Source organism: Pholis gunnellus (assembly GCF_910591455.1).
Source record: "Pholis gunnellus genome assembly, chromosome: 6".
Classification (NCBI taxonomy): domain Eukaryota; kingdom Metazoa; phylum Chordata; class Actinopteri; order Perciformes; family Pholidae; genus Pholis; species Pholis gunnellus.
This window is the reverse complement of record NC_136532.1, coordinates 17,223,292-17,246,548: the sequence shown is the minus strand read 5'-3', so window position 1 is coordinate 17,246,548 and position 23,257 is coordinate 17,223,292. Positions and strand designations below refer to the sequence as shown.

At 42.0% G+C, this 23,257-nt stretch overlaps 1 protein-coding gene across 3 annotated transcripts in view; it reads right to left on the bottom strand.

Annotated features, from left to right (window-relative positions):
* gapvd1 (GTPase activating protein and VPS9 domains 1) overlaps window positions 1-22,400 on the bottom strand; it is a 28,167-nt gene extending 5,767 nt beyond the window's left edge. The window contains exons 1-22 of one of the 3 annotated variants that reach the window (XM_079161494.1): window positions 22,269-22,400; window positions 15,682-15,901; window positions 14,541-14,808; window positions 13,859-14,431; window positions 13,677-13,763; window positions 13,449-13,583; window positions 12,256-12,448; window positions 9,892-10,049; window positions 9,405-9,534; window positions 9,186-9,311; window positions 8,873-9,046; window positions 6,214-6,351; window positions 4,847-4,981; window positions 4,201-4,320; window positions 3,767-3,844; window positions 2,645-2,991; window positions 2,388-2,475; window positions 1,567-1,599; window positions 838-909; window positions 612-740; window positions 381-507; window positions 159-271 (exon numbers count right to left, since the gene is read on the bottom strand). In XM_079161494.1, coding sequence (XP_079017620.1) covers window positions 159-271; window positions 381-507; window positions 612-740; window positions 838-909; window positions 1,567-1,599; window positions 2,388-2,475; window positions 2,645-2,991; window positions 3,767-3,844; window positions 4,201-4,320; window positions 4,847-4,981; window positions 6,214-6,351; window positions 8,873-9,046; window positions 9,186-9,311; window positions 9,405-9,534; window positions 9,892-10,049; window positions 12,256-12,448; window positions 13,449-13,583; window positions 13,677-13,763; window positions 13,859-14,431; window positions 14,541-14,808; window positions 15,682-15,866 — 3,409 coding nt within the window. In that variant the 5' untranslated portion in view covers window positions 15,867-15,901; window positions 22,269-22,400. The remainder of the gene's footprint in view (window positions 1-158; window positions 272-380; window positions 508-611; window positions 741-837; window positions 910-1,566; window positions 1,600-2,387; window positions 2,476-2,644; window positions 2,992-3,766; window positions 3,845-4,200; window positions 4,321-4,846; window positions 4,982-6,213; window positions 6,352-8,872; window positions 9,047-9,185; window positions 9,312-9,404; window positions 9,535-9,891; window positions 10,050-12,255; window positions 12,449-13,448; window positions 13,584-13,676; window positions 13,764-13,858; window positions 14,432-14,540; window positions 14,809-15,681; window positions 15,902-22,268) is intronic. The other 2 variants (XM_079161496.1, XM_079161495.1) reach the window with 2 other exon arrangements.
* Between the last annotated feature and the right edge of the window lie 857 nt (window positions 22,401-23,257).

Below are 23,257 nucleotides of genomic sequence, written 5' to 3'. Positions count from 1 at the left end.
TAGATCGCACCAACTATAACAGCTCTAAATGAATACACTCTCTGACTCTTAGCATGAATTTAATGGATTGTGCTGCATGATCAGTTTGTATGCTAACACCAGTTATTTATTAGTCCCGACAGCAGCCCTCATACAGGATAGATCTCGGGAATGGCTACCTTCAGAGTCCATGTGGTCGGGCAGCCCATTTCGCGTGGTTGTAGGAGCCATGATGGGCAGAGCCACCGAGTCTGCAGAACACAATGCCAACCTCAACTTCTTCTTTGCATCACTGAAAGAGACAAAAACAAAAGAAATCTCACCGCAATGGCTAAGAATATCTGTTAAGTAAAGTAATTGTTGAGTAATGGATTATGAATCGGGTTTTGTGGTTTTCTGACCTGAAAGAGAACTTGGAGTCGTGCTGCTGTGCTGTCTGGCTGGCTGAGTCTGGGAGGTCATCAGCGGAAATGTTCTGAAGAGTGTCTTCTCTCGGAGAGTCGTGCATGCTGTCCTCAACACAAAGATCTGTAAACGTGAACAAAAATAGGCAGTTTATTCAATATAACTTCTGCCAGCATGCAGTGTGTAGTTTACATATATATAAAAAAAAAACAAGTGTCTTTCCTGACCTCCTGTACCGTCATAAGAAGCTCCACCTGTGGCTCCATCACTCGGGCTGGTCCTCTTGATGTTCCTGTACTTGTCCAGAATGTCTTCAGCTGCCTGAGCTTGAGAGCTGTGTCTGGGCAACGGGTCATCTGATGAACCGACAAACATAAAAGATGAATGAAAATGAAACCACCATAATAGATATATTTATTTTGTCCCCAATTAGGGAACCAAACCAGCACAGACCTTGCGGGACACGCTCTGGGGCAACGTCGTCTTTCTCATGCTTGTCTCTTTTCCGAAACGCAGCTATCGGAGCTGTGGAGGAGAGACATGCGATTAGTGCGTTGACACCACCTTCACTATCGCCGGATGACAAGCTGGTCATGAGTTGCCTGCCTGCAGCCTGCTCCATGTTTTTCTCATGGTTTGTATTGAGACCAAAAGAAATCTCAATGTAGGATGTATGGTGTCATACAATACCAGAAAAAGTATAGTGTAGAACTTAACTAACATCAAAGCAAAATAATATTGGAATGGTAAATTAAACCATCGTTTCATAGCAGAATATCACAAAGGTCTAATGCAAGTCATCATAAAAAGTCCAGTCGATATCGATGTAAATAGACCCACTGATGCTTATCCTATAACACTACAGGACAAACAAGAGACACAGGTTTTACAATTTGATGACACACACACACACAGAGAGAGAGGAAAAACTGGGTGGAGTATCTGTATTGATATTCTGTATTCTCCATACGGTAAAATGGTAACATACTAGCAAAAACATATAGAGAAAAAATAAAAAGGGGTGATAAAACGAATGCAGGAATGAGGAGTGTGGGAGTGTGAACTCAGGCTACAACCATGTCACATCACAGCTCTAAGGCGACATCTACAAAGCAGCATGGGTACGCAGCCGCTGGCTCCAGCAGTAAAGCTAGCTCAATGATGACAGCGTGGAAGCGTTACCTGGGACATCACTCTCAGCCGTCCAATACAGCACTGTGAGGAACACAACAGACAGGGTTGGCCTTTCACACACGGGCTGCCGCTCTGCTGGACAACTGACTGTGCGTCACCATGCAGAGCAACAGGACAACACAGTGGACTCTACAGAAGTTTGGCTGGAGATTGGTGGTTTAGGAGTTCAAGGCTCTTTACTTTTCCATGTGAACACAGTCTAATGTTTACTTAACAAACATCATTATCTCAAAGAGTAATAAGCAGCCTTTCTGTGTGGGCACAGCTCATTATTTCCCAGACAGATGTATGAGGGACGGTTATAGAGTAGAACTGCAACAAGAGATGTGTCATCTATCAGTGCTGATGACAGAAAGGTCTATCTAATGACCATTAGCCGCTGGCTGACAGCACTGCTGGGAGGGCTACAGCCATACAATCTACACAGCTAACGCTCCTCAGATGACTGATTAGCTTTGAAAAGTCTATATAAATCTGCAGCCAGTGAGACGTGAGAGAAAAAGGACTGGACACGTCTCTGAGGTAACTTCAAACAACAATAAACATGATTTTCCAACTGGCGCCTCAGAAATGGAGTGGACAGTATGGATCATCATTCTCTTTCCCACATTATAAATTGCTTTTTGCTCTGCTCTTTAAAGTGTGATATTTCCTGTCCGCGGTGATTAAGAGAATTATTTTTTTCCCGCAACAAAAAAAACAAAAGGAGCGCTGCAGTCCAACAGATTGCTTTTAAATGTATAAAAGTTCCTTTTTAAAGTGTTGAAAAGAGGGCATGCCTAAAATGACCAAGTGTTCCGTTACCTTACCTTTGGGAATGGCTGACACAAAACGCTTCTTCCACCATGGCCTGTTGCGATCAGACTTCTCGTCGTCACTGTCTTTCCTGTCCTCAACCTTTGGATAGAAATGACCAAGATACACTTAGACAATAGCAGGGACACTATTACACACAACAATCACTAAAAAAAACCCTATTTGATGAATTTAAAACTGTTCCTCAGCAGCATTAGTAAAAACACGACTGTCCCTGTCAATAGCTAAGAGTGCCTCTGTAACTGGTTACCTCTCCTTTCAGGGAGTCCTTGCTGGGGGACGAGGACGGTCCTAAGGCGAAGGCCCCGGCAGGGTCGCGCTCTTCAACCGCTACCCGCCGGTTAAGGCCGGGGTCACTTGTGGGCCGGCGGCCTGGGCACACAATGTCAGAGCTGCGGCTACGTACCAGCCTGTCTGGGAAGGAGTGTCGCTGCTTGGTGTGCTCCAGCTCAGCCTGGGCCAGGCAGTGGGGCGTGAAGAGAGAGTGGCGCGTATCCTGCCCCAGGGCACTGGCTTCAGGGATGGGAGGATCAGGGGGAGGGTGCGGGGGCCTAGCGTAGTGCACTTTGGGCCTCACTATTGTTCCAGTGGAGGAGCCTGAGGTAATAGAAGAGAAAAAAAGAGGAAAAATTAAAATGGATGATATTTAAATATCCCAGTGCACATTGTATATTTGCATTCTCTTTAATCTTTAAGTTACTTACTTACCAGCTCACAGGACAAACTCCACAAAAGACTTCCCTAAATAGTTTTTACATCATTAGATATACCAATGAAATAGGTTCACTGAGAGGATTGTTGTTCTCACTCGTTTCAGAAAAGTGGCTAAACATTAGAAAACCAGTAGAGAAAAAAAAAAAAAACACCTCAAAAGTGGGGGAGAGTGCTAAAGAGAGTTAGTGGGAGATGAGCCCCAGGTATAGGTGGGCCACCTGTTCCAAGGGTAGACTCTCTCTCCTGAAAAGCTTCCAATGGCAGCCTCGTGCCATGAGCACAGTGGGACAAGGGGACAGTGCCAAAGAGCCTGGGGTGAGGTCTCTCAACCTGTCATGCCTTCACCTTGCCACAGACACAAAGCCACGATCATTCCTCTCCCACACAATTTCCACCTGCACTACAAACAAAATGCACAGTAACAGAGACTGTGGAGAATAATTTGGGATGCCAAATGGGCCAAATTACATGACATTTAATTTGCACTTGTAATATGACCAGCAATTGGTCATATTGTGTGTGAGGGGGCACAGGCATTCTTTTGGTTAATTCCATAGAGCTCAAGCTGTTCTGTGAGCCCGCGACATTAGGGCAGGGATTTAATGATACTCATTTCTAGCTCTGATTGGCTTTAGAGCATTCTGGGAGTGCAAATTACCTTCACAGGAGGAGAGGGGATCGAACATGGCCAGTAAGGAATCGGTCTGGGACGGTGGAGAAGTCAGATGGTGTGCTCCTGTAAAACCACAAGAGGATATGAGACAATTAAGAGTGTTTACTAAATGAACCACTGATATACAAATGCACATTACTGTTATTTTTAAAAATGGCTTAGAACATTTAGTTAAAAAGATAATAGCTTGGTGATTCCCCCAGGCTATTATCTAGTTAGATATTCTTTGTCAGGCTAACAAAGATGATCTGACTTTAACTTTTATGACAATTACAGTGGCTGAGAACTAAAACAGTGATTTAGCTTGGTGGCAGCTGTGCAAGTGACAGGGATTGATAGCTCTGACTGATGCTGCTTAGATCAGATAGACACTGAACTGATGACTTAGCTAGCCTAGCGGGGATGTGGCACTCTCCTACCGTGACCTGACTCCTCCCCATCTGGACTGGTCACAGAGTCCTTCCCTCCAAAGTCTGAGCTGCACTCTGACCGCAGGTCCTCGGTCTTGTTGGGGATGTCTTCCGAGGTTGCACTGATGCCTGCATCAGGGAAAAACAAGTACAGTAAAATACTTTGACTTTGTCAAAAAAACAGAACCCGCATGTTCAATGTTTCTCAAACAAAAGAGGATATTTTTTCTCTTTACTATACAGTATGCTCTCTCTCTCTCTCTCTCAGATAGGAACCCACTGGGAACTCCAAATTGGTAGCGTAAGCTCCCATGGGTAAGGGGAAAGATACAGATAAGAGTGATCATGAGATGCAGACTATCTATTGGCCAGATCCCGCGGGATGTTTTCCTGTGAGCCGAGCCACGAACATCACCGCTGGCTTCTTAATCTAGGATACTACTTCATGCTTGTCAACATAGCACGTCCACCTGAGCCCACGGAGAAGACAAACCAGCAATAACCAGTGCCATCCAGAAAGAAAAAAAACACACACACTGTCCCATTACACTGGTTAACAACATGAAAAACAAAAGGGACTAAAATTAAAAGCAAAAAAAAAAGAACTGATAGGAGTGGGCGTGAAGATGGGGGCGAGTGGACATTAGATTTTTACCTGAGACCACACTGAGGCCTGGTGTGCTAGGTCTGGAGCTGACTTCTCTGACCTCTGTGTCATCGGAGGTACTGCCAACCCCTGAGCAGCTCTCCAGCTCCTGCAGACGCTCCTCCTGTTTCAGATCTGGGGCTTCTGGAAGTGGACCCAAATAAAGGAAAGAAAAAAAATGTATATACATATTTATTTAAAAAACAAAAGACTGAGAAAAGAGTGCGCACTTTTCTAACTTGAAGTGTGGATGAATTTAAGAAGAAACTATTGGCAGTTTGCAACAGACGATGGTCATTCTCTCTCTCTCCAAACCCCCCCCCCCCCCCCCCCCCCCCCCTCTGTTACGATCATTGGGAAACCAAGTGTGCACATATGCATGAAATCAAACAAAGCATACATTATCGTGTCTTATAACAGCCAAACCAAACCATAAACCTACTACGGCCAATTCTTTGGCTACCCAATGGAGCTGTTGGGTGGAACCCAGAGGCTCCATACTAACAGCAGTACTCATTTGCATGCTCGTTAGTAATAATGTGCTGGTGAAGTGCTCTTCAGAGTGTAGTTTTCTGCTGCCTAGCCATGAAACAAGCGTTCTACTCCAAGCGAGCCTCCGATCGCGCTATTACCGAGCAGAACAGGGGTAGCAAACGGAACAAAAAGCAATCAAGACACTCATGCATGTCATTTCTGCACATATTGAAATGCTGTACTACCTCAATTAACATAAGGCCCAGGGTTTTGAAAGAAACACTTAACGCTGTTAATAAAAGCACTCTACTGATTTCCCCAAAACACAGGTTTTTAAAAAAGGGGGACTTAAGCACATAACTTCTCATTAATAAAATGTTGGGACTGAATGTTCAATTTGAAAGAACGGACAATCGAATTTGGATTTGCACTGACTGACGTAAACTGATAACCTGTGTGACTATTGTCATAACAATATATAAACACCAGCCATGGAGAAATTCAATGTTAAGTCTAGCCAGATGAAAAACTGACACCATGTAAACTGACTGAGGACAGCTGCAGGTGCTTCCCTCCCCACTGCTCCACCACAGGTGCACACACACACACACACACACCTGGTGGTCCCTCTGAGGAAACCCTAAACTGCCTTTTACTGGCACACGCAGATCTGCCCTGAAAGACAGGCTAGTGCACACAAATATGATGACAGATGCACTCACACATTGTTGGTATGGAATGCCGTGCAACCACACCTGGTGTCCCAACCCCCCACTATATCAAACAAACATAAACACGCATGCATAGACACACGTGCATGCGAGCACACATCGGAGATGAAGTGCAAGAATCGAGACTACAACCACAGCAAACGGTCGAACAGAACAAACCTGGCTCCCTACCTGAGTCACTGGGAAGGACTTCCACGCTCCAAGCCTCGCTTGTGGTCTCCGAGATGGTGGAGCCGTAGGGGTCCAGCAGCACTGAACCCGAGCCAGGAAGACACAGCAGGCTGCCGAGCATGTTCTCCGCAGCTGCCCCTGAGAGCACAGGGAGAAAGAGACGTCCACAGCATGAACCAGCTTTATGTAAGAAGTCACCTCTATAGTCACAAAGTCATCTTGAAGGCACCTTTTTGTCCTTTACCAAGCCTCTACTGGTTGCGTTGGCACTGGTGTTGATTCATATTCTGTAATTAGTTCTGATAAATTATTCAGATGTATCGTATTGAGAATACCACTACAGAAAATATGCCTCTGGCACGAGGTAGACATTTTTGAGTTGCGTGCATGTTCAAACTTATTGTTCCATTCCTTAAAATATTCGTTATAGTACTAAGGCTGCTACGAATTATTATTTTTAATCAACAGATTTATCAGTCATTTTTTTCATTTACAAATGAATCATTATGGCCATACAATTATGATTAAAAAGAAAAAAATGGTAAAACATGTCAACTTCTTTCAACTTTGAGCACTCAAAATGAAATCCTCAAATAGTTTTTGACTGAAACTGTTCAAAACTCAAAGATATCCAATTTATAATGATATGAAAACAGAAGGAAAGTAGCAAATCCTAACATATGAGAGCTGGGACCAGAAGAATAACTGAAATGAGTAATTAGTTTCAGCACTGTATGGTACCGAATGTATTGGCTTCACATGGAATATCTTAAATAAAACCTGTTCCATCACTTTTACTGTTTTGCCTTCAGCTCTGACTTTTAAACAACACTGTGAAATGTCCTGAGATAAGCAAAAACACTAGAAAACCCTCTGAATGTTGTGTGGATGGGGCTTCAAAGATAGTGAGCTTTGCATACAGAGACACAGAGAGAGTTGGAGGTCACGTGCATTTCATGCTGGGACCCACAGGCACATACACCACTGTGCCAAAGGTCAGAGGTTAATGATAATATCTCACCCTGCCGCGGCCCTCCAGGGCCATGACTTTGAGCTGTTGATTAAGCCTAGCATTACTCACAACCAAATTACCGCTTAGCCCACCCTCCCACAATGTCCTCAGCACGGTGTCCCTCCATCTCCATTTGGGAAGCCGCGGCCTAACAAGGCGGAAGAATGCGGAGGAGCTAGCAGGTGTGAGTGGGAGTCAGTGGCTAAGGCTCAAGACCAAAAAGTCGACCTGTGGTAGCCGCGCCCCCTGGTACGTCACGCTTCCACCTCACGGCACACACACACACACACACACCATGAGCACGCATGCATGCCAGCACCCGGGTAACAGTGTGTTCTGATGTTGGCGGGGGCAGGGCTCTCATTGGCGGTGGGAGAGCACTATCCCGCTGTCCGTGTTTACAGTCTTCAAGGTAGGGGCGCAGAGTACTTGTCTTTCAGGTGGATGATTAAATGAGTGGCACAACAAGAAGTGAAACAATTAGAATTTCTGCCTCATTATCATGGTAATCTTATCAGTGGGATAATGAGGTATTAATGGATATTTAATGTGCATCTCATAACCCAATCCCTTGGAGAAAACACATAAGGAAATCGCTGTAAATTCACTTAATGATGGAAAAGTCCCCCAACGCCATATTCCGAAGAATGAAAAATGGTGGATGCAAATGAGAAGGAACCAAGGTCAATAAGACTGCAGGGACTGAATGAATGTCAGAGAGACAGACGGAGAGAGAGAGATGGGCAGGGGGAAGGCTGTGAAGAACAAGACCGAGTAGAGGAGACAGGAGGATCTGAATGACTCTCTACTGAAGATGTTTATCTTATACAGTAGATCAGCATGTTATGATTACGCATGTACTTAGTAGCTATGTGATTATGCAAACTTCAGGATTCACTTCCAGAGACACTTAAGACTATAACTTGTTTTCCATTTTCTATGTTTATGCGTCCACTTCATTAGTGTATTTTATCAATTGGAAGATTGAAAAGAAAGAAAAAAAGTCAGCGGCAGTAGAATAAAAAGAGACAACTAGTATGAAATTGGTCATTTCTGCTTCATCCTCAGTTATTATAATTAAATTAAGTTGTTTTTTTCTATAATTAAAAAGGTATGAAAAACTGAAATATACTGTAACTGCATTACTCATTCTAAGCATTGTTCACGATTTGGCAGTGAGACAGGAACTTCCACTGCAAAAAGACACATTTCATACATCTCCCTCAACACGAAACACATAACATTGTATTATTAAACCATGTGGATGAAAACAACTAGAAACACTGGCCTATATCATCTCTTTCAGATCAAATTTACTTATGTGTCTTATCTACTGAAATGCATTTCAATTCATTTTTTAGATCAAAGAAAACTATCATGGGAAAATGTAAAAGCAGTGCCATGAGGCATGTGGTGCATTTCTTCATAGCACCTGAGGTGAATTGATGACCTGCTTTGCGATGCTATTTCACCCGCATACCACAAGGTGATGACATTTCCCTAAAGCTACTTAATCAACAGTCAGGGAAGATCCCTACATGTGGCAAATTCATCTCATAAAAAGGCAATGATCACGCAGGCTGTGTAGATCAATCAATGAGCGTACGGATGGAGGAAGTAAAGTAAGTTAAATAAGCCGAGCCCAACCTGCTATTTCCTGCAGCCGATCTTCATCCATGTTGGGGTCAAAGTCACTGCCGAGCACATCGGTGCTCCAGGTTTCGCTGACCGTCTCGGAGATGTCCCGATCATCCGTCAGACCCATCATGTCCCTGATCTCAAACTTGCGCAGTTTGTCATCCAGGTTGTCCTGAGTGGTGGCTGAAGGGAACGCGCACGTATGTTAGACAGGGTTTGCTCATGAAGGACTTTCATCTGTAAGCTTTCTTATCTTTTGTCTGTATCTGAAAAATATATATTTAGAATTCCAACTTAGCAGCATACAGAAATATACACAGACCCTGTTCATGCTCCAGAAGCTGTAGAGCCTCCACCCCGTTGCTCCCTGACGGTCCGGCTCCCAGCTCAGAAACAGACTCTCCCTCCAGGTCCAGAGAGGACACAGAGTTAGAACGATTGGACGGACCTTTGGTAAAAAAATAATAATAAATACAAACATACACAAGGTAATAGTTTGTTTGATAATTGTTTGTGTAGCTTTATGCGTCTTCAGACTGACCCTCTGAGATGCCTTCCAAGTTGTCACTGCAGAGGGAGAAGCGAAGGGTTTTGTCTGGTTTACCGTGCAGCTTAGTATCATCAGCATGGCCCTCCCCCTGGGCCCCATCAGCCATCTGCAGGTTCAACACCTAGTGGATAAAAATAAATCATTTATATATATATATATATATATATATATATATATATATATATATATATCTTGTGTTTGTTACTAACGTGCTTTGAGTCATCCTTGCTAGCGACATTATCTCATACAAAGACAGCAAGAGACGGTTAAAGTTGGATTAGGGAGTTGGTCTTATACATGAGATACAAGGTTTCCCAACAACTGCATAACATTGCAAGCACACACAAAGCACTGCAAAATGCATGCCATCGACTCCGAGAAGTCTTGTTCCCCTTCAGTGACAGGAAAAGATATGCTATTGAATTTATCACATCATCATCTCTCCTGCAAATGAGTACATTAATTCAAGTCACATTACCTCATTCTCTGACATCATCCCAGGGACAGACTGAGGACCGGTTCCTAGTGAAATCACGAGCACCTCCTCTGGCATCAGCTCCTGTAGGGACTCCTGGGAGCTGGCCTCTGCCTCCCCCTCCTGGGCAATGTTGGTACGGCTGCGGCTCCGGGCAGCTGCTGGTTGGTGGGTTGGAGGGAATTAGTAGGGAAACCACTGTAATATTTCCATAAACAACCAAACATTATTTGTGAAAATGAACAGCTCGAGCCTAAAGCTTGAAACTGGAGAACCAATACTCTCATCTGGTATGTCACGCCAATGCTAAATTCATAAGTAATGAGAATGATTTGCAAATGAGCTGTAAAGTCATAATGACTATTACACAAAGAAAATGTCAAAATAACCTTTTGATTGATTTCCAATTATTTATTTATGTAGCTATACATTGGTGACATTAAAGACAAACTTATATATCGCAATTTAGATGTTAGATAGTAGTTAGTTAATAATAAAAGCTAATTAAAAGGCTCATTTAAGCCGATACAAAAACAAAAGTGCATAGAAAGCTTTGCTCAAGATCAAAAAAACAAAAAGGCATAGTTTTAAAAATAAATAGACATTCTGAAACACTGTACATAATGTTCACCATCGATATAATTTGGTATGTCCTGTGCTCGAACATGGTATTCTGTGCATGTTGAAATACCAACTGATGTGCTTTCACAATGTTTTTTAGGATTGAAATGGCAGGCCTAACATGTTGAAATACCGAAGCTGCACATGAGCTGCACACCCTTAAGACGAGTGACATATTTCAGGACTGTGTTTCTGGAGCTTTTGTACCCGTACAGCATTGATTATGTAGCTCCATCCACCGGATATATCTAAAAGGTTTTAAAAGAACAACTAAGTACAGCACCAGTTCCCATATAAGTTCACTGGGGTTCTGAATTTGCCTGGGGGCGTCTGGTACACAATCCTCCAATCATAAGATAATTTACAACATTACACCCATCCTGAATTATGTTTTTTATGAACAATGCTTCCATCAAAGTATGTATTGGGATGAAACTATTTGAGGAACATGAAAAGTATGCTGGTTGTATCCCACGTTCTTTAATAACAACATTATCTCAGTTGAGAATTTTTAAGAGATCTGAAAATGAAACACTATACGTTCTCCAATTCATTTACAAAACACAAAGAAACCAATATAATCCTTGATATTATCACTATAATTTGTTTTACCCTTTATCTGACATGAGCGGATGCCATATGTTATATTAACAACACAACCACACCACCACAGAGCTAGAATTATTGTGGGAAGTAATTGCGCTAGTGTGTCTTTTATTTTGACCACAAATTAGCCAGAGACCAGAAGGAGGAAATATGGAAGATAGATTTTTTTTTTGCCCACTCTACCTTGGAATGAAAAGCCATAATCCGCTGAATGAGGAAGCAAAAAGGGGAAAAAACGTAGAAAACTAAATGAGTTGAAAAACATTGTAGCTCTAATAATGAACAAAAGCACTGTGCGAGGCAAAGCAAGCATGGTGAGAGCACATGGACGACAGCAGCAGTGCTATGCAACAGTGGTGAGGCGGGAAGGTTACTGTGCCGTTAAGAGCACGAACTACATGAGTGTTATCTAACACGCAAGTTGGAGAGAAAACCGTTACATGGGTTAAGTCCTCTCGAACCCTAACACGACTGACGGGCTACCCACCAAAAGGGGTTACTAATGGAATGTGAGCAGACAGAGCGGTGGTTGTGGGGTCCCAGGATGTGATAGCGGCTAAGTGTTGTCCTGGTCATTCAGTGGCAGCACAGGAGGAAAGGAAGAGGACAAAGTAGGGGGTTGAAGAAAGAATACAGAGTACATTCTCACAAGTATCAACTCAAGATTGTGTGTATAAACGTCATATTTCAGAGTAGCAAGCACTAGTGGTTCAGTTCTAATTAAGGGGGAGTTGCTACAGCATCATTTGTCATGAGAATGCTAATGAAGGTAGTCTATGCATCTTTTCCATCCATTCCAATTAAAATTAGTTCATTTATATTTGGTAATTTAATTGGTTGTCATTTCTGTAATTGAGCCTCAATCCAGGCCATGCTAATTATCTTCATAACAAGCTGAGAAGAAGCTCATTAGCTTCCTATAAAACACAGGCCTTTCACTAGTCATCACCACTCAACTTGTTTATTATGCTCCTCATTAGGCAAAATATTATGCTTTCATCTTCTAGTTCTAGTTTCAAATTGGGATATTCCTATAAAGCAAAATCTCCCATATCGCGAAATTACAAGAGGTTGCGTCACTTTGAGCACATCAATACGTCAATTCTATAAAAAGTGGCAGTGGCACAGAGGTGGAGGTACCTATGGGGAGTCTGTTCTTCTTGTTGGCAGGAGTGGTAGCTGGGGAGAGCTGGGGGGTGTTGGAGGGAGTGAGCTCCAGACTGTTGCTCTTCACAGTTCGAGACTGGGGCACGTTGGCAACAATGCTCTCCAGAGCCATGTGATCCTCCTCCCGAAGGTGGTCCCCTGCCATCACATTACGCACAAAGTCCACCTATCGGGGGAAGTGAGAAACTTTATTCTTGAGACCGTAAATCAGTCATTAGAAGTCAACAGTTATTCTGAGGAAGGGTGTAAGAAGTCTGAGTGAACCTAAACTGTGTCTGGTACAAAACGTCAAAGGATATTTTGAATGGAAGGAAAGATATACCATGTTCATGTCCCGACATAAACGACATAATGTATTGAAAAACATGTTGTACACTGAAGTCTCACTGAGTCATGAGGTAGGTTAATGCATGAGCTTTCCCTCTAGCCAAATGTCTGCTTTCTTTGCTACCGACTCATCTGCAATTCACATAAGACTATCCAGCCTATTTTTAACTGTATGTAGCATGCCTTCACACGTTACCTAGAAGATCAGCGTCAGTCACATACCTATTTAAACCTTTGATGTACCGCTATTGGCATTCACGTGAAAGTGACTCACTTGTGGAGCTCCCTTTTTACAATGTGATCTACCTAGTTAGGATTGAACTGCTATCATTTACTTGTAAACAGTGCTAAATGATATACTGTGACAATAGGTTAAGGTCAATAATGACGACGCGTATGCCAAATGCAGAAGAACTGCAATGACAATTGGTTATACAGAAACCATAAACTAAACTGACTGGAAGACATGTGCACTGACAAGATATTTGCGCAACAAATACTACAAACTGAATAATTAACGCTTGAATTAACATCCCTAGACTCACAAAAAAGACAAACATGCTTATCATCTGCAGAAGGATGTTTACTGCACAGATTTGTATGTAAGGTTTTTATGTCATTTTGTCCGGTGCCTGTAAATGAACTCTGCATTGGAACATTTTGAAGTAATTGTAAATGTATGCAGAAAGTCAAATTAGCCTGCCTGTAGGGAGTACCCAAAAACATTAGAATGCCTAGATCTAAAGTTCAACCCTGCAACAGGGTGGCAGTACATCAAGACTCAAACTTCAAAATGGTAGCTAAGGATACATTTGGATATTAATTGCAAAAGAGCCTACCAGCACGAGCAGCTGATTATGTGAAAGATAGACCGCAGTCCTACTGAGGCCTTCCAGAAGGTTCATCGAGGACATGGGCGGGGTCTCGACTGCTCTTCCTCCAATCACCACATCCAGAAAGGCAGCTACACAACTCTGCAGACAGAGACGAAGAGGCATAAATTAGTACAAGGAGAAATATGCTGCGCTCGGGCTGGAATTAACGAACCGTTACTATGGTTCACAAACCTTGTCAAATTTGGACAAACTGCTTTTCCGCCTCGGGTCTGCAGCATCATCATCGGTCATGGCCAACTGCTGCAAAAGCTGTCCCACCTGTGTAACGACAAAATATGCAACATCACTCTTTATTGTAGGATGCCTCCCACATGTTTTGATGTGTTAACAGGATTACTTGCTGTGCCACGAACCTGCATTAGGTTGAAGCGGGCCACTTCATTGATGGGGGCGTCTGAGATGATACCATACTGCTCTGGGTTAACTATAGCCGGGCAGATGAAGCAGGTCAGCAGCAGGTCTGTACACATGGTGCGCACCTCGCCCACCTCGAGACGCTCCACACATGACAAAGTCTTGTACATCTGCGACACAATCCAGCGCAGGCTGTGGGGGAAGCAGTAGGTGTTCTGCTTCAGGTACCCGATAAACTTGTTGACCAGAGCTACCAGCTTGGTTTCATTGGCCTCCACAGCTGCCTGCACCCTCTGTTTGTAGTCCTCGGAGCCCTTCTCTCCAAAGCGTTCCTGTTGGGCCGGAGTGAGGCGCTCCGTCACCTTGGCTGGGTCGATCTCCAGGTGGTCTTCATCTTCCACCAGCAGCTGCATAATGGGTTCGTGGAGGGTGGCGGTGAGGAAGAGCTTGGCCGAGTACAGGCCCTCGGAGAAGAGCTTGAAGAGGATGCTGAAGGCACAGGTTCCCCGTCGCAGAAGGCGCCGAGGGTTGTCACTCTCCTTCAGCTCGAACTCAACCAGATATCTCAACACCTGGGAGTTGGCAAGAAATACAGGTGCACCAGAGAAAAACACGTTACTTTGAGGCTTTAAAATTGTTCCACAAATGTGTAAAACTAGAGACAGGTACGGGCTGACTGACCTGTAGCAGGTAGCTCTCATCCTCCTGCATGATACAGTTGCCATAAAGTGAGGTGAAGACTGTATAGGTGACCCCCTGGGTGTGCTCCTGGTTCAGCCTCTCTCCTGCCACCAGACAGGAAGCCACTAGTCTCGGGTTCTCCCTTAACCTGGCCACGAACTCGCCATAGATCGTCTCCTGGAAGCCCAGAGTCTTGTAGCCATCAATAAACTGTGTGTCTTCCAGCATTTTGGCATGTTGGCAGCATTCAGCCGGAGAGGCCTCCGCACTGCAGAACAGAATTGTCTCATTATTACTAATGTCCAACATATAAAACCTTGTGTACCAACAAACACGATCAGTATAAACTCTAATTCCCTCTCACCAAGACAACTAGATCTCACCCCACTTACAGCCATGGCGGGTATAAAAGGGTTTATCCCAGCTTTTCTACGTGGTAGACGACACATCATCCAACCTTGTTCTGACTGACATACATCAACCGTTAAGACAATCAAGTAGAAGCATTAGATTGCATGCTCAAAGAGGTCTCACTTGCTCTGCGTCTGCAGGCTCCAACTGACAGCTGATCTAAACTGTTGTGACGGGGCCAAGCGCACGCAAGAACAGCATACCGTATCAACATCGCTCTTACCAGCACAATAGAGTTTACATTCAGAAAATACTGGGATCCAGATCGCCGCATTGTCACCGATACCTGATACACTTATTTGAATGAGTATCGGACCGATATCGAATATCAGTATCGATGCATCTCTAGAAAATGCTCCACACCTCCTTAAATTTGAAACACTTTGTAGCATTTTAATTTAGTAGTGAGTAATTAAGGAGATGTTTTGCATTTACCAGTATTTTCAATAAAAACTGCTTTGTGTTGACATAAGCAAACCAAGAAACAATAATAAATCACAGGCATGACACAGATTGTCCTTTGTATACCTCTGTTTGGGTACAGATTTGTTTTTAAAGTTTTGTGTTCATCAATGAGTTTTAGAGGTATTTTTTGCATTTATATTTTTTAACCTTACAGAGAGACCTGACTCTAATATTGATGCTAAGCAAAGCTAATCACAACCTGGCTACAGCTCTGTACTGCACAGACATAACATGAAAATCCATCTGGTCATCTCTGAGGTCTGACCTGGTGAGAATGAGACGATCGAGGTTGATCCTCTGCTGCTTGGCGATCCATGCGGCCCAGTACAGTCTCTCCGCCGTCTTCAGTACGTCACTGTTGAGCCTCTGGATCAGCTGCTTCTCCGATGCCACGTACAGCCGCTCCTGCTTCAGGTGGTGGGCCAGAGTGTGGATGTCTGGCTTCACCATCTTCACCAGCTCACACTAGCAGAGAGGTAAATGACCTGAAAAGAAAAGGGTAAGACAGGTGAATATGTGGTACTGAAACTGATCAAAAGCTTAAATAACCTTTTATTAAATGTTGAATCAAAGTCACATTAGCAAGAAAAATAAATGTCAGGTGTTTTGTTCTGTTGTGGGACTGTCCAGCATGTGTATTTGTCTGTTACCAAGCACTGTATTTATACGAGAAACAGGAAGTGGTTCCCTTTTCTGTAAAGGCTGGCTGAACGCCAGCTCACACATGATGCTCGCGTCACGCAAGTGAAGTGATCATTTGCATTCCATGTGCTTCACACGCTGGCCATACGACAACAACAAAAGCACGCTTTTTCACAAGCTTCAGGAGACGCCAAACAGCTGAATATGCAAATCCCTCTCCCCAAATATACACAGCCAAGACATACAAACCAAGCTGAGGGCATGAAATTTGAATGATTTCTTGGTGAATCATACTCACAAAAGCCTCTTTGTGGCTGGTTGCAAACACAGCAAAGACAGATTTAACAGTGGAGTTATGGTTCTGGGAGGAGAATGGGACGAGACTGGAGAAAACGGCCTCAGAGTGGGAATGACTGCAAGGCAGGGCCATTGTTCACAAGCTAACAGACAACCACAGCGCTGGAGTTGATGTGTCTGACAAATCAAATTGGTTATACAGATTTAAAATACATAATGATAGCCTCCACATTGAACTCCCTGGGTAAACCAGGAATACAAAGTTATTATTTATCTCCGATCACTGGGATACATTTTTATATTTTTGTAATGAACAGGTCAACTTAAAAGACCATTTTAATGAAATACCACTATTATACAAAGAAATATTCAGTATGTGATTTTGTGGTTTGGGGAGAAAAAAAAATATGCATATGTATTTCTTCACAAGACACAACTGATCACATGAGAAACAAAATAGCCTCCTGGCTATAGATCAACAAACCAAATAATCTCACAAGCAATTATTCACTTAGTAATTTATCAGGAAAGCTAATCATTTCACATCATTATAAATTGAATTATTTCAGTTTGCTTTTGAAGGCACTTGTGATTTGTAAGATTTTTTTAAGATTTTAGGACCAAACAAATAGTTGAAATGAAATCAATAATTAACTGGATAATGAAAATAACGACAACACTTCACTTTAAGTTCACTTATTTAGCATTTATAAGCCGCAGTAGTCACTATAAGGTAGTTGTAAGCAGTGTGTTTATTCATTTATTTGTCAACAACTACAACTCATCACGTGGGGAACCATAGGTGGAGCCTGGCATATAATCCGATTTAAATTTTTCTGGCAATATGTTCAACAAACAGTTCACTACTACTTCTAAGTGCTGGCTCTTCACATAGACTGTATAGAAGAAGTGGACGTAGTCATCGCGACGTCACCCATTGGTTTGTTGACTACCGCTTTGAAGCCTCGAGTTCGGCAATTTTGCCGTCGCCATCTTGGATTACGGCTGTAGCCATGGAAGTAACCATAATTGGCATGCGGATGAGTGACAGACGCCGTACACGGCTCTGGTAGCGGCAGCGACCTGTCAATCACAGTAAGCCCGCCCTAAAGCATACTCAGCTTTTTGGTGTATTTGACCCTAAATGGGACCGTAAGTTACTAAATGAACATCATGAGGTATTGAAGAAGACTTAAACTAGCGATGTTTACTGAGGTAATAAATCAAGTGAGAAGTAGGGTCATCTTCTCATAGACTTCCATACAATCGGACTTCTTTTTGCAACTGGAATAGTCGCCCCCTGCTGGTCAGTAGAGAGAATGCAGGTTTTAGGACACTCCCACATTGGCTTCACTTGACAGAACTGGAGGTTGCCGCCTGGTTCTTCAACAAATATATTCCACTTATAGGCAATATTTTTTTTTTTTTAATTAATGTTTATTGAACAGTGTGAAAGTAAAGTAAAGCTTTCACAATAACTATTAGTTGTTTCCCAATCTGGACATTTGTAGAACAGCTTTTAAGGTCATGAGATTATGTAGTGAGAGGTGGCAACAAAAGTTAGGTTTTAACTTGGGCTGCAACTAATGATTATTTTCATTATCGAATAGATAATTTTCATTAATAAATCGACTAATTGTTAAGTCTATAAAATGTCAGAAATGATTAACTGCCACAGAAAGAACCAGCAAATAACAGTAAGATTTCGAGCGTTTTTGCTTCAAAAATGACTGAAATGATTAATCAACAGTTTCTATAGTAGTTGTAGCTGTATTGCTGTATTTTAAATTAACTCGGCTTCGTTACTCTCTTAACTTTTAGTTTCTTTTAACTTGTCTTGTTCTGTGTTTTCTGTCTGTAACTATGCGTCTCTGATGCTGCTGCCTGTCTTGGCCAGGTCTCCCTTGAAAAAGAGATTTTTAATCTCAATGGGACTCTCCTGGTTAAATAAAGGTTAAATAAAAAATAAATTACTTGAAAACGTACAGAAGGGAGCTGCGCTAAAACCAACCACTTGGTGGGAGATTTAAGTTATTGTAAAGAAATCTAAATTTAAGACCTTTCTGGATTAATAGATCTGGAGGGCATATAAGAAAGGTCCATCTTCTTAGGTTTTATTTTGTTTCCATTGACAGGTAACTGGTTGATGAGTACACTCAGGGTGCACTTCCACGTATTCAGTCATGTTCTTAAATAAGCACATTCCTCACATACTTGGAAGGAAGTGAAAAAAACAACTACGCTATTGAGTGGGTAGCAGTGAGGTTAACTGCCATTTGTCATGGCCTCCTGTGCCAGTCAGCTCCAATACAAATACACTGCATGAAGTGAGTCAGTCATGGAGCTCACTGAGGAACTCTAAAGCAGAAGAGAAACCCAACAACAGACTGTGAGGGAAAGCTGAGTGTAGTTGTGGCAGTACAGCCACTGAATACTGTTACCATCGTGACAAGAGGACCAGTCGTCATCCATTACACCAGCACTCAAATTAAAACAAGTCATAAGAGGCAGGGCAGAGAAAAAAAATAGATGATTTAAAATACCAAGGCAAGTCCAACCGCTTCAGTTATCTGATGACAAAGTTTCAAAATTCTAAATAATTCTAAAAATGTGAAAGCAAAAATAACAACACTATTTTTTGAAGTGAATATCACTTAATATCACAGCACCTGAGCAAAGGTGTTTGCAAAACAGCCCACTCATCCCACAGAGACACACACACACAATAGCACAAAGTGCTTTTTATAGATATTCAAAAGGTTTCATATTCTACAAAAGGTGTTCATGTTTCTGAGCAAACATCCTCTTCACACTTCCCTTTCAGATCATTTCTTACACCGCTCAGCAAGCCGATACTGTGCACCAAGTACATGAGATTTAGGAGTGACCTTTCCCACCATTCGGTTCGAGTCAGTGGTGTAACGGACCGTTGTCGATCCGTGATCCAGACGGATCCCCCCTCATGGTTCGGCACACATGTGAACCACACAGTTTAAGGTTAACCACCACAGTGTGAGATAAAGTATTACTGCCAATCGTTATCCGCCAATATTCAGTAAAATATGCGATCAGAAAATCTGCATTTATGCTTTTCTAGTCAGCGATCTCTAAAAATGTTTAATTGTAAACAACCAATTTGTGTTTAAATTGACGGCACTGTGGCAGCATCGCCAGTGCACATTATGATGCGTTCAGGCTCTGTTTAGTGAAAATTTGTATTGGGCCAAGGTAAATTATAACCTTATGTGTTAAAATGTAGTGTTGGTGAGAAACTTGACTAAATCCAGTTGTTTGAAGATGTTTTCACAACATAAATAAATATTGGAGAGGCAAATATGATCTGTTTACACGAGCTCTAAGCAGCTTATAGTACATCATTAAAACTACTAATGACAAGATTCTTTTGAATCAATAAAATTACAAACTTTTATTTCCTCCTCATTCGAATTGTGTATTTATATGGAGAAGAAGAAAACCTATAAATTACTATAACAAAGTCAAAGGATAGGATTTAGAGTTTTTGATTGTTTACACAGACTACAAAAAGGTTAAAATGATTTTTGGGATAGCGGCACGAAAAAGAAGCCTCATAGACCAGCTGCTATAATCAAATAACAAAAGGGATCTGCATCTGCGATTCTTGATACGATCCGAAATGAGAGTTGTATGGTCCGTTGCACCACTAGTTTGGGAAGCAAGCATTATTCTATCACTGCACCCACTCAGATTTAACCAGCCAGTCTGTGGATCGAGGAAGCGACCTTCTGGCCACAACGCTAGCTTCTCTACCCGTATGGCCGCCACCACAACCAAAGGAATGTTTCACAATGTCCACCGGCTCAAAGACAACACGCCGTAGTGATGCCAAAAAAGAGAAATGCACACAATACACAGAATGTCCCAATTGAGGGGCAGAGTCTTGCTAAATCCATGTTTCCATACCAAACACACTATGAAAGGTTTCATGTTGCTCTTCCACATTCGGTCGAGAAAACAATGTTTAAGCTGAAGTTCCTGGAAAAACCTCCACTGTTTGTAATTGTTATCCGCTTGGATATTTAGTTAATCACAAGGAGTTATATGGATGTTTTATGGATAAACAGTATTTACCATTAAAATGGATCACTGTTTAGAATACCAGTCAGGTGCTGATGCTAAATGTTACAACTTGTACTGTAGACTTAGGTATCATGGAATTAACCCAGTTTACCACAGGGGCTGTCACTTTATCTACCATCCTGACTGCAACTTCCTACTATAAGAAGTTGCTGATTTGGACAGATGAGGAGCACCAGAGTGCACATTAGTTTTGGTCTCAGTCAGGACATACCTTCTCAACTAGGCAAGATATGCATATTCAGCCTCTTTCTGGCCTTCTGAGAGACCCATGAAGGTGGGTCAAACCATGTGTTGTTGCCCAAGACCTTCAATCTAAAACATTTTGCACAAACCAACATTCTTGAGATGCACAGCAGCTGTCATGACAAAGTGACAAACACTGCTGAGCTGGTGAATATATATATATATATTTATATATATATATATATATATACATACATACATACACCAGCTCAGCAGTTCAACATCCTCTTAACCTACACAACATTGCAGTCGTCTCCTTCAGTGACTGCAGATTGTTAGAAATTGTATATAGTTTATATACATCGTCATCTGCATTAACTGAAATTATCGTTAGTTATTTTCTAAACTTTCAGTATTGTGCTCATCCAACAAGTAGAGATGAACCTACTAAGTAATGAATTATAATAAATCCAGTTGCAAAGCAACAAGCGTGTGATCCCTTCGTCACACTTGAATCAACAGAGCTGATTAACACTTATTTACACAACAAAGTGAGTCACTGAAACGGACTTCTGATGCTTTTAAAAGGCATGTTTTGCTGTGTAAGGTGAGGTGGCGTTTGACACCGGGTATTAATGTTTGAAGAAAGCGAACACAGAGCTATAGGATAATTCAGGAATCAGTGTACTATGACAGCAGTTATTGTCAAAGAGGGAGGTGACGACTGTATATTTATGTTGTAATATTATATTCCATCATCTATCAGGTAAGCTTTAAGTCAAGTACACAGAGCCTGTTGGTCTTTTATAAACACATGTTGTCTGGCAAACATTCAAAACTTAAACGTATTCAATTTGCATAATGTAACCAGCCAATGTTTAGCACTTCACCTTATTAATAAGACAAGACTTATGTTCATCTGTGACCAATTACTACAGTAACATTGGACGGACAAACAACGAGTTATTGGTAATAACCACCATTAAAACATTGATCATGTTAAAAGGCAGCACGGTATTATATCCCATGGCCTTAAACGCCTAACGATACAAATACTGTCCTAGTGGTTCTGTTATTAGGCTACAACTTTAGCGAGACACTACCTTCACAGGCTCAAAGGGTGGCTGTGGGCACACTTGACACTAAAGCTGAAACATTTCCATGTGCTAACGTTAAGATACAAGTTTAGAGTGTCCTTGATTTGGTCATTTACTAGCCAATACATCGAGATGGGTTAGGTTAAGGTAATGTCAGACGAGCTGAGAAACATATCAAATAACCCACGTATCTAACGTTAGGTCAACTAACGATAAATGCTATGAAGGAAACTGACACGACCCAAGACACCCAGGTGTTAGCTACACTGTCAGTAGTCAAGACGGGCTTACGTTTTGCACTGATTTGAGAAGGAGCACAGACAGAAACCTGGTGAGCTAGCCAGCCCTATAGCAGTAGCCTGCTAACGTTAACCAAGTTGAACTCGTCTTGCTAGTCAAGCAGGGTGAGCTAACGATGAAGCTAGTTAGCTGCGTTAGCTTAGCGCTAGGCTGCAAGCTCCTCCGTGTCCAAATCTGATCAACAAAACATGCGAACGTAAATTCAGCAACTTACCGACTGTTGTTAGCGTTTACCGGTTGTTCACTATTTCTCTAAACACAGCCGATCAAAAGATTTCTCGAGTCAGAGGAATTGTGTGTTAGCCGTCTCACACTGGCTTCTGCAGGAGCGAACAGTGCTGTCATTTGCTGTCATCACGAGGAGACATGCGCACCCCGCATGCGCAAAGGCTTGTTAAAGGAAGCTTTTCCACCAACAGGCCGACACATATTGTTGAGTCTGTAACAATAGTTTGTGCAATTTCTGACACATCCTACCGCAGTTTTAAATAGAAAACGACCAAACATTTGGGAATTTTCTGATTCACAAGCTATATGACATATCTTACTGGATAACAAACACAATTGTAGTTCCTGTTAATATCCTCGTCATGATTATCTAGCGGTATTGTGTTCATCATATTCTCTCTAAAATGTCACTTTTTAAATTTATTTTTTACTTCAAATCCTGTCAATTTCTCTGGATCCTGGTTGCACTGAATTAGTGTTTAATATTATTTAATTTGTAAAAAAAAAAAAAAACTTGGTTTACTAATACCACTTGTATCTTTGCCCAGTCTGAATATACTGGGAAAATAAAACAGTATAAGGCAAATGATAGTGAAAACGTACATACACTGTGATGTTGCAATCACTCAGATCAGACAAAAAAGGAAATAAATGCTTAAGATCAACAGATCAGGGGCCACATCCCATAGTGAAACACTATGGGACATTTCAACATTTAAAATTCCCTCTTTTTGTTACCATTCCTCAACCACATCATCAAGGAAACACTGTCTAGGAAAACCCAGAGAGGGAATAAAAAAAACAGACTAACTATAATATAATAACTTTAATGCATTTGAGTGCAACTGTCTGACAAAAATACACAATCTAATTTACAGGTTAATTAGTAAAACTGTTTTGACAGAGGCCCACTTAACTAAAAGCAGGACATTGTCCTGAACTTCATACAGCACAGTAATAGTACAATGTATCACA